General features: G+C 53.8%; 1 protein-coding gene across 17 annotated transcripts in view; it reads left to right on the top strand.

Moving 5' to 3' along the window:
• Positions 1-18,135, top strand: part of LOC105473807 (histone deacetylase 4) — a 354,143-nt gene that overhangs the window by 229,734 nt on the left and 106,274 nt on the right. For all 17 annotated transcript variants that reach the window (XM_071073705.1, XM_011727858.2, XM_011727860.3 and 14 more), the window contains 2 exons: positions 1,624-1,744; positions 10,219-10,340. In XM_071073705.1, coding sequence (XP_070929806.1) covers positions 1,624-1,744; positions 10,219-10,340 — 243 coding nt within the window. The remainder of the gene's footprint in view (positions 1-1,623; positions 1,745-10,218; positions 10,341-18,135) is intronic.

The following is an 18,135-nucleotide window of genomic DNA, read 5'->3' as shown; positions in this document are numbered from 1 at the left end:
ATACAGCCGTTATCGTAAGAAACCCACATGACTCCAGTGGATACAACTGTGAAACACACACACACACCCACAACAGCGCCGTGCACATCACAGAAAGATTCCTAAGAACACGTAAGCCAAGAACATGAATTATCTCGCAAGAGAGGAAATCAGTGCGTGTGCGGTGGTGCTCAGGGAGGCCTCACGGTGATGCCTGCTGGCTTCGTGGCTTTGGGTACGTGGTGATTGGACCAGCAGGAGGAGCAGCTGCCCCCGCTGCAGTTGGATGGGTGGTTCAGGGGGTCAGTGTGCAGCGACGTTTCGTTTTTGTTTTGTTTTTTTTTTTTTTTTTTTGAGACAGGGTATCACTCTCACTGCCCAGGGTGCAGTGCAGTGGCACAGTCTTGGCTCACTGTAGCCTGGACTTCCCGGGCTCAGGTGATTCTCCCGCCTCAGCCTCCCAAGTAGCTGGAACTACAGGCACATGCTACCACACTTGGCTAATTTTTGTACTTTTAGTAGAGACAGGGTATTGCCATGTTGTCCAGGCTGGTCTTGAACCCCTGTGGTCAAGCAGTCTGCCCTCCTCAGCCTCCCAAAGTGCTGGGATTCCAGGTGTGAGCCTTCGGGTCTGGCCTATGTGTAGGGATATTTTGGACAGCAATTTAGCAAGATATGCCAAGGGTTAGAATAGTAAGTTTGTCAGATGTAGTCACTTTGCCAACCTGACCTAAGCAAGTCATTCTAAAGATGGTCAGTGTTACCCACTCATACATGTTGACTGCAGTGTGGTTTCTAACAACCAGAACTGCCTCCCAGTCAGAAAGTGGTTTTGTAAACATGCTTCACTCACCCCACGGTGTGTTTTTGACCATTGCAAACGCTATCTGAACATCATGCAATACTAGGCAGATACTTAAGGTGCTGTAAGAAGGATAGAAGTACTGTGTGGTTAGATTGGAGATCTGAGGAGAGCAGGCTCCGTGCTAACAGGCCTTGTGTTCAGGGTGAGACTGGCCTTTTTTGCCAGTTCCCTTTAATGAGGTTTTGAAAAAGAATCACCGCCACAAAGAAAACCACAGTTTCGACTTCAGTCCCACTTGGTGCAGTCACTCTGCCTGAGTCTGAGCTGCCAGGCTGGAGAGGACAGGCGCTGCCCTTTGATGCTGTTGGAAGCAGAGCTGGCCGTCGCGTTGGCACAGGTGTGGAAGCACGCCTTCCTGTGAGACTGGCTTTGTCCCTGCGTGATGCTTCCATTTGCACAAAGCCTTCTCTCTTAGCTTCTGCTTCGCAGTAGCGAGAACGCAACCACCACGCTGCCACTGCCTAATGCAGAGTGTTCTTTTGTATAAGAATATTAAAACTTCCTTCAGAAGTGTTTGTGTTAGCTAACAATACGTCTTTGGGATGATTAAATCTGCATTGTAAATAGAATGCAATTATGTAAGATCTTGATGGGAAGAAGACCTCTTATTAAAACCCCTCCCGGCCTTGGTTCTTTGAGGAAGCGCTCAGGGGGCCACAGCGTCCTGAAGGTGCATAGCCGTCCCCAGCCCTTCCCTCCCTCCGTGGCCCCGCTGCCCTGCATTGCTGCTGTAGGGCAGAGCTGCACTTCACCCGCCGCTGTGCTTTCTCCCACACCAGGTGCCGTGGCCAGCACAGAAGTGAAGATGAAGTTACAAGAATTTGTCCTCAATAAAAAGAAGGCACTGGCCCATCGGAATCTGAACCACTGCATTTCCAGCGACCCCCGCTACTGGTACGGGTAAGTGTGGGTGTGGGGAGCACCCCGGCCTCCTCTCTGGGGGCCCAGAGGACCGTCTGATCATTGGTAGATTTGCATGGACCCAGTTGTTTACCTTCTGAGGCAGGGAGGGAGGGTGAGGGATTGAAACCCCAAGCACAGTGGTGCTTGGATGTGGGTGACGTGGTCTGGGGGTACACTCGTGTGGCAGCCATCCTCACAGGGTGGGCCCCTCCAGAGTGACGTGGTCTGGGGGTACACTCGTGCGGCGGCCATCCTCACGGGGTGGGCCCCTCCAGAGTGACGTGGTCTGGGGGTACACTCGTGCGGCGGCCATGCTCATGGAATGGGCCCCTCCAGAGTGACGTGGTCTGGGGGTACACTCACACAGCGGCCATCCTCACGGGGTGGGCCCCCTCCAGAGTGACATGGTCTGGGGGTGCACTCACACGGCAGCCATCCTCACGGGGTGGGCGCCCCTCAAGAGTGACGTGGTCTGGGGGTATACTTGCGCGGCGGCCATCCTCATGGGGTGGGTCCCTCCAGAGTGACGTGGTCTGGGGGTGCACTCACACGGCAGCCATCCTCACGGGGTGGGCGCCCCTCAAGAGTGACGTGGTCTGGGGGTATACTTGCGCGGCGGCCATCCTCATGGGGTGGGCCCCCCTCCACAGGGACCGAACAGTGCTCCGGGGGCTGGCGCCTGTCATTACTCTTGGTAATGTTGTGCCATTTTTCAGCCACAATAAGAGCCACTTAAACTGGAACTCTTGTCTGAATCCTCTGTGCTCCTCCAGCGCTCCCACCTGACGTTTCAATGATTCTTAGGCTAGTCAGGAAGCCCCTGTGATACTTCTGTTATTTTATACTAAGAAACCCTGCCAGGGCCATGCAGTTGACAGGCAGGGACCACAAAAGACTTGTTCGTCTGAGGACTGGAGAGAGCCGGCATGCCATGCCAAAGACGGCCTTCGGAGGCGAGTTCACAGAGCCCAGTGCGAGCGAGTGGCAGGTGACGCGGCTTTCAGCAGTGAGCAAGGGCAACAGAGGATCGCTTTGAAATGTAGTTTTCTGCTGCTCTCAAGGTTCATTTCATTTCTAGAAAAAAAATCCCATAAGGGAGTTTTTGTAAATCGAAATATCAGTAATTTCATTGGAAAAAAAAGTAGCTATTCTCAAGCCTCAAAATGGACAGCTATGTGTAGTGAAACCTCCCACAGCTCGGACATGATCCCCCTTGTTTCCGTGGAGGCTGCCAGCTACCCTAACACATCCCAAAAGATGTTTCCAGCACAGGTGACCCACGCCCTCCGCTCCGGCAGCCGCTGTGCTTGCCAGGGGCACATAAGCTGCACTCACGGCAGACACACCGCCCGGATTTGGGTAACTCAACCAGGGACACAAAAACTCATAGGGAGGAGTGAGTTGGGAGTGTCCGTGGGAGGCAGCACGTGACAGCAGTGAGCCATGGGGATCTAAGAGAGGAGGAGGCTTCCTGAGAATTGCTGGCGATCGGCACCTGGGAGCCCACTTTGTGGGGGGACCCTGATCTGTGCCCCCAGAGCCAGTCCACTGCCTGGACTGGTTGTGGAGAAACTCCATTATCCCACTGGCTGGGCTGGGGTGTGGGGTTGCAGGGCAGAAGGAGCAAGGGACAGGAGTGTGGATCGCGGTTCAGATGGTGCCCCTGGGGCCCAAGCTGGAAAGGGCAGGATGAGGAGCCAGGGGCAGGGTGGGCGCGGGGCCTGGCAGAGGATGGAGAGCTGGAGTGCCGAGCCTGCTGGGCGGGGCAAAGCTGCCTTAGGTCCCTGTGTACAAGGGAGCTTTGAGAAGACAGTGATGGGAGTGGGGCACGCACAGGCAGCCCTTTCTGAAGAAGAGGACAGAGTCTGGGAGGCTGCAGCGGGAAGATGCAGGACCAGAGCAGTGGGGCCGCTGGGAAGCAGGGGTCGCGGTGAGCACAGGGCAGCCCCCTAGGGTGGCCACGGCAGCGTGGAAGAAGGTGGGGAGCCGGCGCCTCCTCGCCCAGGAGTGACCGGAGAGCGGACGGGGGCAAGGCCGGCAGGAGTAGAAGCCAGGCAGTGACTTGGACCTGGACCTGAGGGGAGGACGGAGCAGCAGCCCAGGGAAAGGCTGCACCTGCAGTCAGGGAGGCCACGGGAGAAGGGGTGGCCTGGGGCAGCCTCAGGGCGCTGGGGGACGTGCTGAGAGATGGGAGATAGGGGGCTTCCAGGGAGGAGGGGTGACAGAGTGGCTGGGGCTGGGAGGACTCACTTTTCATGGAACTCCCTGGGTGAGCTGGGTGCTCAAGGCGGGTGTCTTGGCCTGGACAAGGCCCGCTTGCCCTGGCGTTAATGGCAGGGGGCAGGGGTACCTCTTCTCAGAGGGCTCTGGGGACATTGAGGTTGGAGGGGGAAGGACTTGATCTCAAGTCAGCCAGAGGACAGGTTGGTTTGTTTCCATGGAGTCTGGGGTTTTCTTGTTTTGCCATATTTGAACCCTGAACTTAAACATCGTGGAGTGGTGGCAGAAACTTTGTCAGAAAATCGGCTCTTCGTGGGGAAAGAACTGAAACCCTGACCCCAGCTTCACACCACGCATGATTAGTTCAGATGTCATAGACCTGAGCATAGACGCGGAACTGATCGAACTTCTGGAAGGAGACCTAGTAGAAACTTTCCCAACCTTGATGGGGTGTGGGAGGCAAGATTCCTTAGGTCGCCAGAATCATTGACTAGATACCAAAAACCCAAAACGGGATATTTCCGCAAACCGAAACACTTCTGCTCTTTGAAAGGCACCATTAAGAAAATTAAAAGGCAAGCTACGGAATGGAAGGAAATATTCACAATGCATATATCTGACACACCGCTTGTATCCAAAATGTAGAGCCCGCTCCTATAACTCAATAGTAAAAAGACAAGCCGCCCACTTAAAAATATGGGCAAAAGGTTTGAACAGGTACCTCACAAAAAAAAGGCATGGGGATGGCCAGTAAGCGTGGAAAAAATGCTCAGCATCGCTGGGCATCAGGTAAATGCAAATCAAAACCACGGCAGGCAGCCCCTTCATCCCTGTGGGGATGGCCGGAGTTACACAGGCCGGGTGCTGGAGCAGATGCGGTGTCCCTGGACCTCTGCGTCCTGCCTGTTGGAATCCGAATCATACCTGGGGAAACAGGCAGGCAGTTTCCTACAAAGACACATACCCACCAACCCTGTGACCCAGCGATGCCCCGTCTCCGTATTTGCCCAAGACATATGAAAGCAAGCAACACGACGAGTCGCCTTCTTACAGTCACGGTCACCAAAGAATGGAAACAGCCAAGCTCCCATCAACGGGAACGGCCGTGCAAACTGGGGCCCCTGCACGCACTGGAATGCTGCTCCGCAGTGACAAGGAACTGACCACTGGCGCCTGCAGCAGCTTGGGGGAGCCCCAGAGGCGTGGTGCCTAGACAAAGAGGCACCCCCATGGTTCCACTGATGAGAAATTCAGAGTCAGCAAAGCGAATCGACTGTGAGAGAAAGCAGACCAGGGCTGGGAGGCTGCAGAGATGGGTGGTGCTGTGGCTTCATCAGGGCGCGGACTCCGAGGGTGTTTATGTGCATCAGCGTGTCCAGCTTTAAGACTGTTGTGACGAGGTGGCACTTTCCCGTGTAGCTGCCACAAGCCACACGTGGCTCCCAAGCACTTGAAACGTGGCTGGGTCTGCCAGGACATGCCGTTGATGCAGAGTGTGGGATTTCGGACACTCGGTCTGAAGGAAGGACCCACGGTGTCTTGTCAATATGTTTATATTGATTATAAGTTGAAAGGATGGCTTTTATAATGGTTTAATCGAATACTAAAATTCCATTCATTTATTTTTAAGCCACGTTAATGTGGCTACTAGGAAATTATAAATTTCAGATGCGGCTCCCATCGTGTTCACTCTGCTGGCGTGTCCTGGCGCGTGTGGTTCCTTGTTGTATTTCTTGGAAATCACTGGTACGAATCTGATGAAAGGGCAATGGTTTGGAATTGAAGTGGTTGGGTTTGTATGAAGCTTTATTCTACAGTCAAGCCAGTGTTTAGAAGAAAACATTATTTGCTTTTCCATCTTTCTCCAGAAGAGAAGGATTGCCTTTAGGTGTGGCACCGGGTTGGCCCCAGGGCCCCATGGGGGCTGCGCCTTGGCTCCTGGCCTGGCGTCTGTGTCCCATCCCCGGGCCGCGAGAAATGAAAGGTTGAAAAACTGGAAGATAATTTCTGGTCAGGGTGAGGTAGAGGGAGCAGCTCTGCAGGTTCTGCCCTTGGGGCTCTACGGGGTGGCCAGTGTGACTGTGTGTGTGTGTGGAGTGTGGCCGGGGTGAGTGTGAGTGTGGGTGTGAGATTCCGGTGAGCTTAGTGTAGGGTGTGAATGTGGGATGTGGGTGTGTGGAGTGGGTGAGGTGAGGGTGGGGTATGAGTGTGAGGCGTGGGAAAGGTGACAGGTATGAGTGTGAGATGCGGGTGTGGGTGGGAGGTGGGCGTGGGGTGTGGGTGGGTATGAGGCATGAAGTGTGGGTTTGTGGGGTGTGGGTGGGATATGTGTGTAAGTGGGTGTGAGGTAGATGTGGGGTGTGAGTGGGATGTAGGCATGAGTTGGCATAAGGTTAGGGGGTGTGGATGGGTATAGGTTGTGAGGGGGTGTGGGGTGTGGAATGTGGGTGTGAGTAGTGTGCAATGCAGGTATGAGTGTGGTTGGGTGCGAGTAGTGTGCTGTGTGAGTGGGTGAGAGTAGTGTGCAGTGTGGGTGGGGTGTGAGTAGTGTGCAGTGCAGGTATGAGTGTAGTTGGGTGCGAGTAGTGTGCGGTGTGGGTGGGTGTGTGTAGTGTGCGGTGTGGGTGGGTGTGTGTAGTGTGAGGTGTGGGTGGGTGTGTGTAGTGTGAGGTGTGGGTGGGTGCGAGTAGTGTGCGGTGTGGGTGGGTGCGGGTAGTGTGCGGTGTGGGTGGGTGTGTGTAGTGTGCGGTGTGGGTGGGTGTGTGTAGTGTGAGGTGTGGGTGGGTGCGAGTAGTGTGAGGTGTGGGTGGGTGCGAGTAGTGTGCGGTGTGGGTGGGTGCGGGTAGTGTGCGGTGTGGGTGGGTGTGAGTAGTGTGTGGTGTGAATGAGTGTGAGTAGTGTGAAGTGTGGGGGCCAGTAATAGTGAGATGCAGGTGTGAGTTGGGTGAGCTGCAGGTGTGAGTGGGTATATTGTGAAGCGCGGGTATGAGTGTGTGACGTGTGGAGGTGAGTAGTGTGAGATGCAGATATGGGTATGGGTGAGGTGTGTGTGGGTGTGAATAGTGTGAGGTGCAGGTATGTGTGGGTGTGAGTAGTGTGAGGCATGGGTATGAGTAGTTGTGTGATGTGCGGATGTTGAGTGGGTGTTACTAGTTGTGTGGTGTGCAGATGTGAGTGAGGGTAATTGTGTGCAGTGCGGGTGTGATTGCAGCAGGGATAGAGCTTCACTTCTGCTCGCCCTGCTGGATGCTTCTTCACGGAGGGCACGCTTGTGCGGTCTGGCCTGGGACCATGTGACCAGGGCTGGGCAGGTGTGACCGGCCCTGATGGTGAGGGCCGCCCTCTCCTGGTGTCTGAAGGGCAGACGCACCGTGGGGTGGACCCTGGCGGTGAACTGGGCTGTGCAGGAGGTGAGGTCGTTCCTGTGGGGTCTCTGGATCCATCCAGGTGGTCCAACTGGGCGGCGCTGGCAGTTGGGGTCAGGGCTGAGCCCCTCCTGCACCTGCTGCTCTGCTCGTTTTAAGGTTTGACAAGAAAGTGGGGGTTTTAACACTGAAAGCTCCTCAAAAGATCAGAGCAGTAAGAGAAGGTCTGTTAGATCTTAAACCAGTGTAACTTTTGCACCTCCTGCTTAGGTAAGCAAACCCTACCGTTCAAATATAATAATAATTTCATTCTATATATTTACATGATTTATTATTATGTAAATACTGATCTTTTTAACTCATGGGATGCATGTGCAAGTCACTCCGTGTTTCCTGTGAAGGGAAAAGTGAATGCAGACATGGTCCCAGACTGTCACTTGGTGTCGAAGAAGTTTGGAATCAGCCAAGATCACATCCCCATAGGACGCAATCTGAAAACACTATTTGGTAGAGAAAGAGTGTTGCCCCCAGACCTTTTCATGAGATTGTGAGAGGATGGGCAGAACTACAGGGAAGAGAAGGGAGGCTAGCACAAGGCCGTGGTCCCACTTGGAGGCCACAGGCCCTGCACAGGTGCAGACAAGTGTGTCCCAGCCTGACTGCATGGTGGAATTCCCCGGGAAATAGCGAAAGGCTGCTTGGGGTTGGAGGTGTGCCCTGAGCAGTGGGCGGGGCTGGGGCGTGGCCTGAAGCTGTGCAGTTTTCCGGAGCTCCCCGACTCCTCAGGTGATGCACGGCCAGCACCCCACGGCCCAGCACCCCACGGCCCAGCACCCCACAGCCCAGCACCCCATAGCTCAGCACTGCACGGCCCAGCACCCCACAGCCCAGCACCCCACGTTCCAGCACCCCACGGCCCAGCACCCCATGGCCCAGCACCCCACATTCCAGCACCCCACGGCCCAGCACCCCATGTTCCAGCACCCTACGTTCCAGCACCCCACGGCCCAGCACCCCACGTTCCAGCACCCCACGGCCCAGCACCCCATGTTCCAGCACCCCATGGCCCAGCACTGCACAGCCCAGCACCCCACTTTCCAGCACCCCACATTCCAGCACCCCATGTTCCAGCACCCCACGGCCCAGCACCCCACGGCCCAGCACCCCATGTTCCAGCACCCCACGGCCCAGCACCCCATGTTCCAGCACCCCACGGCCCAGCACCCCACGGCCCAGCACCCCATGGCCCAGCACTGCAGAGCCCAGCACCCCACTTTCCAGCACCCCACGTTCCAGCACCCCACGTTCCAGCACCCCACGGCCCAGCACCCCACGGCCCAGCACCCCACGTTCCAGCACCCCATGGCCCAGCACCCCATGTTCCAGCACCCCACGGCCCAGCACCCCATGTTCCAGCACCCCATGGCCCAGCACTGCACAGCCCAGCACCCCACTTTCCAGCACCCCACATTCCAGCACCCCATGTTCCAGCACCCCACGGCCCAGCACACCATGGCCCAGCACTGCACAGCGCAGCACCCCACATTCCAGCACCCCACGTTCCAGCACCCCACGGCCCAGCACCCCATGGCCCAGCACCCCATAGCTCAGCACTGCACGGCCCAGTACCCCACGGCCCAGCACCCCATGTTCCAGCACCCCACGGGCCAGCACACCATGGCCCAGCACTGCACAGCCCAGCACCCCACAGCCCAGCACTGCATGTTCCAGCACCCCACGGCCCAGCACCCCATGGCGCAGCACTGCACGGCCCAGCACCCCACGGCCCAGGCACCTGGACTTGCCTCCTTGATTTTGTCTGTGAGTGCCTTTCTGCACATTCTTTGCACTGGTGTGCTCTCCGATATTTAAATATACACCTGTACCCATTTACAAGCTCCCATTCTTAATTCAAATAACTCCAGGTGCATTGCTGTGGCGTACTATGTATTCAGATAGTCTAACAAATTCCAAATAAGTAAGTTGGCAAATTTGTTTCTAGTCATTAAGCAGATTACACAGTTTAAAGACTCAGAATTTATTCCACTCAGCAGTGTTTTGAGCAAGACTGAGCTGTCAGTGCCATCAAAAAAGGCCTTGCTGATGGTCATCTGGGTGGCAGCCTGTATCCCCACTCCAGCCCAGGGCCCACCTCCTCCCATGTCCCTCCTCTGGCCATCCTCCTGGCAGACTACTCCTGTCTTGCCGCCTGGAGGGTGTGGAGTTGTACCCAGCTGTTCATACAGGAAGTCCCTTTCATAGGTCAGCTCCCTGGGCACAGGGTATCAGTAGCTGCCATCCTGTTCCTCCCCTGGAGAGGGAGGTGACTGGTGAAGGCGCAGATGACAATGGGTGCCTTCTGCTGAGAGATGGCCCCATGGGCTCCTTCTCTCCAGGTGGCAGTGACAGCCCCAGACATAGCATTTGTTCTTAGACCGTTTTTTGGCCCGTCTCGGCTGCCTATGACCTGACCTTTGATTCCTTACGCTGCAGCCTACTGTCTTCCTCTGCCCCTCCCCACCAGGGACAGGCTCTCTGAGTGGCCAGTGGTGGCCCTGGTAGAGAACAGACCGGGCTGGAGCCATCTAAGAGGACAGGGCCAGGTGGAGAACGGCCACCAGGAAAACCGCCAGAGGTGCTGCCCATCCCAGCCCCGAGCACTGCCGGTCCCACAGAGGAGGATGTGGGCATTGGATGTTTACTTGCTTGTTTAGCATCTTGTTTGTTTCCTTTTAACTTCAGCTTGGCCCTAGGGAAGAGGTGCGTCTGTTGAGGTGGGGCTGAGGTTTCAAGGGAAAGATCATCCTGTATGTGGCTTCTCGGCTGCAGCGTGCCTGGGGCAGTGCCCTGGGCAAACTAAACCGTCTGTCTTTGCCTTCTCTCCAGGAAAACGCAGCACAGTTCCCTTGACCAGAGTTCTCCACCCCAGAGCGGAGTGTCGACCTCCTATAACCACCCAGTCCTGGGAATGTACGACGCCAAAGATGACTTCCCTCTTAGGAAAACAGGTCAGTGTCCCAGGCATGCTGTGGGCCGGGAGGCCTCCTGCAGAGGCACCTTCCACGCCACAAGCCACGCAGGGCCCACTGCTGTCTTCCACTTAGAGAAGGAATCACCTGCAGATTTTTAAATATTTGCTCCTTTCATTAGAGCATCATTTTGAAAAGATGTCCCTAAGCATTTCCTTATTATTTATTCCTAAAGAAATGAACCTCACACATGTACACCACTGCTGAGGACTCAAACTCACTTTGAAAGCACACTCAGTTTAGTCTTCTTTCGGTGGTGTGTTAGACTTTGCCACGCTGAGGGGCATCCCCACAGTGCTCACGGGGTGAAGCAGTTCCCGCTGGTGGGCCACGTGCCATCTGAAAGCAGGTGAGCCTGTGGCCTTCAGGGATGGCTCTGGGCAGTGCCCGGGCAGCAGGGCCTTCCAGGGCCCCAGAGTGGGAAGAGAATCTTTACGAGAAAGAAATTCACTGTGTCCTGCAGGGGATATCCCAGCTGGGCTCAGAGTTACGTGCCACTGTTCTGTCCTAAGCCAGAGGGAGAAGGACATTTAGGCACAAGCAGGTGCCTGGACCATCTTCGAAGCAGGGAGAGGCGGCTGCAGCAGTGTCTGATAAGTCAGGATGGACCCTCTGGGGCTTTCTCAGGGGCCACGGAGGAAGCAGGCAGTGGCTTTAGATAATGGTTAAGGTGGCTGTGGGCAATGGGCTGGGGTAGCAAGAAGAGCAGAGGCCGGGGAGTGCCTTCCAGAGGCTCTGCCCAGAGAAGTGGTGAGGGCAGGAGCCGCAGCAGGCGCTGAGGGCGGGCAGTGCCTCATCCCAGGTATGGCCAGTGGATCCCACAAACTGCAAGGCAGTGTAGGAAATCCCAAGGCATCCTCCCCAGGGGGCGGCTCTTGGAGATGAAATCCTAGGGGCACCACTTTTTCTTGCTAAACAGATTCTGTGTTATCGAAAGGTTTTAGCCAGTTCTGGGCGGAAACAACGCACTCAGTCACACAAGGGCTTCTTCACTGGAGCAGTGAGGCTTTGCGAGGGGCTGCTGGGGGCCGTATCAGGCCAGCCACATCCGTGGAGCAGTGGGTCGTATCAGGCCAGCTGTGACCCTAGGGGAGTAGGCCATATCGGGCCAGCCACGTCCCAGGTGCAGTGGGCTGTATTGGGCCAGCTGTGACCCTAGAGGAGTGAGTTATATCAGGTTGGCCATGTCCCAGGTGGAGTGGGCCGTATCGGGCCAGCCATGTTCCTGGTGGAGTGGGCTCTGTTAGGGTGTATTTAGACGGTGGTGTCCCTGGAGCCGTGGGCCGTATCAGGCCAGCTGTGTCCCAGGTGGAGTGGGTCATATCAGGCCGGCCATGATCCGGGTGGAGTGGGTCATATTGGGCTGGCCATGTCCCTGGAGGAGTGGGCCATAACAGGCCAGCCATGACCTCAGTGGAGGGGCTGTATTGGGATGGTGGAGACCCTGCTGGAGAAGGCCACCTCAGGATGGCCATGTTCTCTCCAAGTCAGAGGTACAAGAATCCTGCAAACATGGGTGCATTTCCATTTGGGCCATAAGCCTTTCTTGGGAAAAGTGAACCTAGAGCTGCTGCTTCTTTGAGTTTCATGGGTGTGAGCCTGTGGTTCTTACTGATGCTTCTACTGACAATGGTCCTGGATTTCACCTGGAGAGCGCCCTAAAGCTCGACAGAAGGAACCGATTTAGAGATCCGTATTTTTTCCAGAAAGATGTGCCCAGTAATATCAGGAGAGAATCTGAGCCGACTCTCGCAGATCGCCCTCCAGGCTCCCTTTCTGGGGACCGATGCTATTATTAATCAAATTCCATCAACAAAACCAAAGTCCACAGTGAGTGGTGGGCCCTGTGCTGGGAGAGAGACCGGGGAATGGGGAGGCGAGGAACGTGCCTGCCTGGAAGAACCCCGTGCCGGGAACTGGAGCGACGCCGAGGGCGGAGGGCGGGAACCCGGAGGTGCTGCCGTCAAGCACTGTGGGTTGGATCTGTGCGCACTCACGTGATGGTTCTGTGTGCCCTGAAGCAAATGCCCTCCGTTCCCCTGGCCTCCATTTCCCCCTCAGCACAGCGGGTCTCCCCACACCCACATCCTCACGGCTGTGGTATGCACCCAGCCCGAGTGCCTCCTCTTGTCCTGGGAGTGATGGCTGTGGCACTGACTCCAGAGCCACAGACCCAGGAGGGAGCGTCCGGCGAGAGCTTGGCCGCCAAGCCGAGCAAGTCGGCCTCACGTGGGGACGTGCTTTCCCAGAAATGCCCCATCTGGTGCCTTCCCACCAAGGACCCCAGAGCAGTTCCCCAGCACCTCCACACCCCAGCTCGTAGTAGAGCAGCAGGGATGGGGGAGCCCTAGGAGCTGTTTGCACTGGCTCCTCCCCCATCCCAAACATCAGCACTACCTGGGGACCAGCCTCCTGTTCTAAGAAACAGAACCCGGCGTGAATACTTCGTAGCAAGGAAGGCTAGCAGCATGGGGGATGGCACCCTGTCACGGCCCTGCCCTGCTGTTCGCCACCAGAGGCCTTTCTCCCATAGGCAGGGCCCCCGCCATCTCTCGCAGTTTCCGTGGCCGTTGGCTTCCTGTGCTGCCTTGTGTTTCTCTGGGGATGATTGGAAGCAAAGTCTCCCACACCATCTACTGTGCTTCTAACCTTGTGATAGCGCCGCCCTCCAACTCCCCGCTCCCTTGAGAATGGAAGAGAAAATTCTCTTCTCACACTTCGGGAAATGTTATCTAGAATACATAGTGCTCCAGAAGAACTTAATTAAGATTTGATTGCATTATCAGTTTTTTAAAAAGACATCACTACCACATTCATAATATTAATAACATAAAGATTTCAGAGAAAATGTTTAAACCACTTAAGAGAATAGTGTGTAGTCACACACCCTGTATTACCCTTGACATATCTGTCTACTTTCAAACACGTGACGTCACTCATTCTAAGTGATTGACATCTGTGCTTTTCTGCAGTAATTGGTAATATGAAACACGTCATTACATTTTAGTTACGAAGTTCCTTGAATGAATTGAAATGATAATCTTTAATAATTGTGATGTACACTTAAATAATTACATGATTTTGACTTTACATTACCTTATACTGACCTGGCACACAGTTTACCCACTTCTCCATCTCTAAAGGGCTATTGTATGACCTGTGAGCATGTGAAAAGCTTTGCCCCTGTCTTGTGAATTTTGTCATCACCCCATGCATTTTTTGCATGTCCTTTGCTGGCTCTGCTGACAGGTCACATCTGTACCAGCTCAAATGTCTAACCTCCCTGGTGAAAGCAATGCAGTGACTCCTATTCTGAGCTTGAGCATATTCCGGGCATTCACGTCGCCTGTGCCTGTGGGCAGGACCAGGTGCCTGAGTTTCTGCCCAGCTCCTTCACTCACCACCTTGGGACTTAGGGGAGCTCTTGAACCTCTCTGTGCCTCAGTTTCATCATCTGTGAAATGTACCTTTAATTTGCTTCTCTCCTGGGGCTGTCATGAGACGTGAATGAATTAATATTTGCAAAGTCTTTCGAGTAGGACCAGATCAGGGTGGTTTCTGCTCTTGTTTCTCTACACTGTTAGGGTGATTTTGATTTTTTTCTCCATCCAATGACTGGTAACTTCCGGACCCAGCATCCCCCCACCTCCTTCCCTCCGTACCCAAGTTCAGGTAGAAGCCAGCAGGAGCCACTTCCTCCACTTAGAGAAGGACCACAAGGATGGGAACACCAAGATTTATACCAAAAATCTGGCCAGAAGGGCCCATCTTGCTCTGTTGGCTTTTCAGGGCTCATCTCCTCGTTCCTGGCTTGCCTTCACCTGAGTGCCATCTCCCAGGAGCTCAGAACTAGGCTGGGCTCAAGAGTCAGACCCCTCTACCCAGGGCCTCAGGTCCAGCTCTTCCTGCCAGAGGCCCCGCCCCTTTCCTGGAAGATTGGCAGCAGGGGTGTCTCCACTTCAGAGCTCTTCACCTCCTGCCAGATTTCGGCCCAGGGTGAGGTGGTGCCTGGTCCCTTCCCATGTCTGTGCAGCCTCAAGGGTCACCCTGACTTTGGGTTTCTGCAGACTCGTGAAGCTACCAAATGTGTATTTTTAAATGTAGTCGTAAGAGACAGAACTGTGTGGATCACTGTCACGGACATAGGATGCTGGATCTTTCCTGCACTGTGTGGGTGTTAGACGGCTTCACCAGAAACTGCATTAAGCAGAGCCTTCGAGTCCATGTTCACACTGAGGAATGGAGGCTTTTCCACTTTTACAAGCAAGCAGCGTTTTGTCATTTGGATGATGTTGAAGGATCTTATTTTTCCCCAGTAACATCTTCATCGTCTTAAAGATATTAGTCATCGTGTATTTTTTATAATGACTCTTAAATTTTCCCCTCATGTGACTTCTGATAGATGAAACAAGGCCAAAACAACTAACTGTTGTCCAGCCAGCACAGTTCTTTCCCATTTGTCAGCAGCTTCTTGGACCTGAGCACTGAAAACCGTGCACTCCACAGAACGCCTTGTCCAGCATCCTCATATGTCCCTGGGCACATGGTCCTAGCAGCAAACACTCTCCCCAGCACGTGTCAGGACCCGGCTGCTGGCCTGGGCTGTGGCACTGCCGTGGATCATCCTGGCTCTTTTAAGGAAGCAAAACGCCAGAGCTCACGTTCAGTGAGACGTTGGCGACCTCAGCCTTGTTCCGGCATTCGCTAGCCTGCCTGGTGGGGTTGGTGTCCGCAGTTGGGTGTGAATTGGGAGGTGGCTGGGCTGGTCCTAGGGACGGAGTTCTGATGACCCCTGTATGGACCATGGATCTGGGCAGTCAGCCAAAGGTCCTGGGCTCCCCCTGCACTTGCCTCCGTGGTCAGCCTTGGAGAGTGTTCGTGTAGCTCTGCCCTCCTCACCCGGGGCCTTCTGAAACCAGTCGCTCGAGGTCACGGCTGCCCATGGGAAACATCCATCCGTTGCTTAGATGTGCAGATAAGGGTGCATTTTCCTCCTTTTTCGGGGGGAAGCTGGCCTGCTTGGTGAGGAAGAGCACAGGGCCTGTGGCCAGGCTGGCGCCCACAACGCTGTGTCCTGGGCAGATGAGACGACCTACTGTTGTGTCCACCGGTCTGCAAGGTGGGGCGGTGGGCGTCCCCTTCATGACTTCATGGCTCTTTCATCAGTCAAGCCCTACAGCTCATCAATAGGCTGCTCATGGCTTTCTCCTGTGTACTAGTGACCTGAATAAAGTTACAGGTACTTTGTTCTTATCCATGTGTAGAGTAGGCTCAGGGTACTGTGAAATAGGACCAGAGTGCGTTTTCCACCCTGCAAACATCCCTGAGTTTGGGAAGGGGCTCTTTGTTTCATGCAGAGCCTCTGACCATTGCTTGCTGTCTCTTGTTCTAATGCAGTTTGCAGAAACTGCTGGAGAGAGGGGTGGGACCAGGCAGAAATGGGCAGTGCCCACACTTCTTGCTGCTGTGTGTAAAGGTGTGGTATATACCTCAGGAGGTGCAGCGTGGTGAGACTTCTCAGTGCTGTGTGTAAAGGTGTGGTATATACCTCAGGAGGCACAGCATGGTGAGACTCCCTGCTGCTGTGTATAAAGGTGTGGTATATACCTCAGGAGGCGCGGCGTGGTGAGTATCCCTTCAGCTGCCGCTCAGGCGGTGGCTGGTGGAATCTCTTGTTCCTCGAGCTACCTTTGAGCAGACAGGAAGAGGGTTAATGTGTGTAATGCCCGCCAGAGCCAACTCAGCCAAGCTTCCTGCTACCAGGTAGGCAGCCTCCCACAGAGATTCAGGGGCTCTTGTGCCAGGCTGGGTCCTCCATCAATTTCATGTTCTTAAAAAGTGAGCATGAGTGTGTTCCGAAGGTTCTGAAATAGGCTTTGTTGTGCCTTTCCAAAAAAAGTTAGAGGAATGGTGAGTTTGGTTAAATATTAGGCAGTTTCTGTGTCAGGAACAGTGGGCCACCAAGCGCTCTGTGCCCCATCCTTCCAACTTTGACATCCGTCAAGCCTGAACTCTTCCTAATGTGGAAAGTACTCCAGGAGCTCTTGAACTAATCGTTTTCAAATACATATTTTTTTCCGCTGTTCAATGGTAAAACTACACTGAGACTGACAGCAAATGAAATATTTTCATTGAGAGGATTGAGGAAGAAAGAGTGTGGAGGAAAGCACGCCACCTGCACGCATCACACACGGTACCTTCTTTAAAAGAACCACAGAAGTAATGCATGCGTGTAATAAATTAAAACAAATTCAGTCCACACACTCTGAATCATACTTCCCAGAGATAGCTGCTGTTATTCGTTTGATATGTATCTGTCCAGATATCTTTCTCTGCCCATGTGTTGGGTGTGTATCTGTGTTTCAGTGTGTGTGTCTGTGTTTGTGTGTGGGGTGTGTATCTGTGTGTATGTGTGTATATCTGTGTGTGTATCTGTGTTTCTGTGTGTCTGTGTTATCTGTGTATCTGTATTTCTGTATCTCTGTTTCTGTGTGTCTGTGTGTCTGTTTCTCTGTGTGTATCTGTGTTTCTGTGTATCTGTGTGTGTCTGTGTTTCTGTGTGTGTGTGTGTTTCTGTGTATCTGTATCTGTGTATGTGTCTGTGTTTCTGTGTGTGTGTATATATATCTGTGTTTCTGTGTATCTGTGTGTATATCTGTGTATGTATCTGTGTGTGTGTGTTTCTGTGTGAGGGGTGTGCATCTGTGTGTGTCTGTGTTTCTGTGTGTTTGGTGTGTATCTGTGTTTCTGTATATCTGTGTGTGTGTGTTTCTGTGTGTGTATCTTGTGTTTCTGTGTATCTGTGTGTATATCTGTGTGTGTACCTGTGTGTGTATCAGTGTATATGTCTGTGTTTCTGTGTGAGGGGTGTGTATCTGTGTGTGTCTGTGTTTCTGAGGGGTGTGTATCTGTGTTTCTGTGTATGTGTGTGTGTGTGTTTCTGTGTATGTGTGTCTCTGTGTGTGTATCTGTGTTTCTATGTACCTGTGTGTGTATCTGTTTCTGTGTGTATCTGTATGTCTGTGTATCTGTGTTTCTGTGTGTCTGTGTGTGTATCTTTGTTTCTGTGTGTATCTGAGTTGTCTTATTAACAAAAATACCCATTTTGCATTTTCTCCTCTACCTTTATTTTTAATTAATACTATATTGTGGCCATTATTTCATTTCTACATATGAAGCTCAATGCCTTGCTCTCAAGTAGTCTAAGATATAGATGTAAGGTGGACTGTTTTCTAGTTACCATTTTGCCAGCAACTTTGAGCACCTTTCCTCACTGTACTAGTATTTCTGTAGGAAACGTTCTGAAAATGGAACTGCTGGTTCAGAGAGTATGTATATCCTAAAACACTGAGCAAATGATACCCCCTCGCCAGCAGCCGGAGAGTCCATTGTCCGCACCCTCTCCACGAGCAGGACGGGATAGTGCTGCAGTTCATTCTACCGATTTGGCCGGTGACGAAGATGGCGAGCCTGTTGGTGTTTGAGTGAGCAGTGCCGTCACCATCAGTCAAGGGCGGGCATGCCTGTGTGCTTCGCCCTCCCCAGGATCACGTGAGCAACGTGCTTCAAGGTCGAGGGTGGCTGGTGCCCCGGAGCTGAGCGGCGGGGCCGCCCCAAGCAGGCCCTGTCTTCAGAGCCACCCTGTGCCCAGCATCTGGAACCATGCAGGGCACACGAGACAGCTCCGTCCATGCTGAATGGATGTCGTTTAGTGGCAGTTCGTTTACCTGTTTTTCTATCAGGCGTTGTCTTTTCTTGTTCCCCTGTAAGTACT

This window comes from Macaca nemestrina, chromosome 11 (genome assembly GCF_043159975.1).
Source record: "Macaca nemestrina isolate mMacNem1 chromosome 11, mMacNem.hap1, whole genome shotgun sequence".
In the NCBI taxonomy this organism is placed as follows: Eukaryota; Metazoa; Chordata; class Mammalia; order Primates; family Cercopithecidae; genus Macaca; species Macaca nemestrina.
The sequence above is the reverse complement of the archived record's forward strand: the minus strand, read 5'-3'. Positions and strand labels throughout refer to the sequence as shown.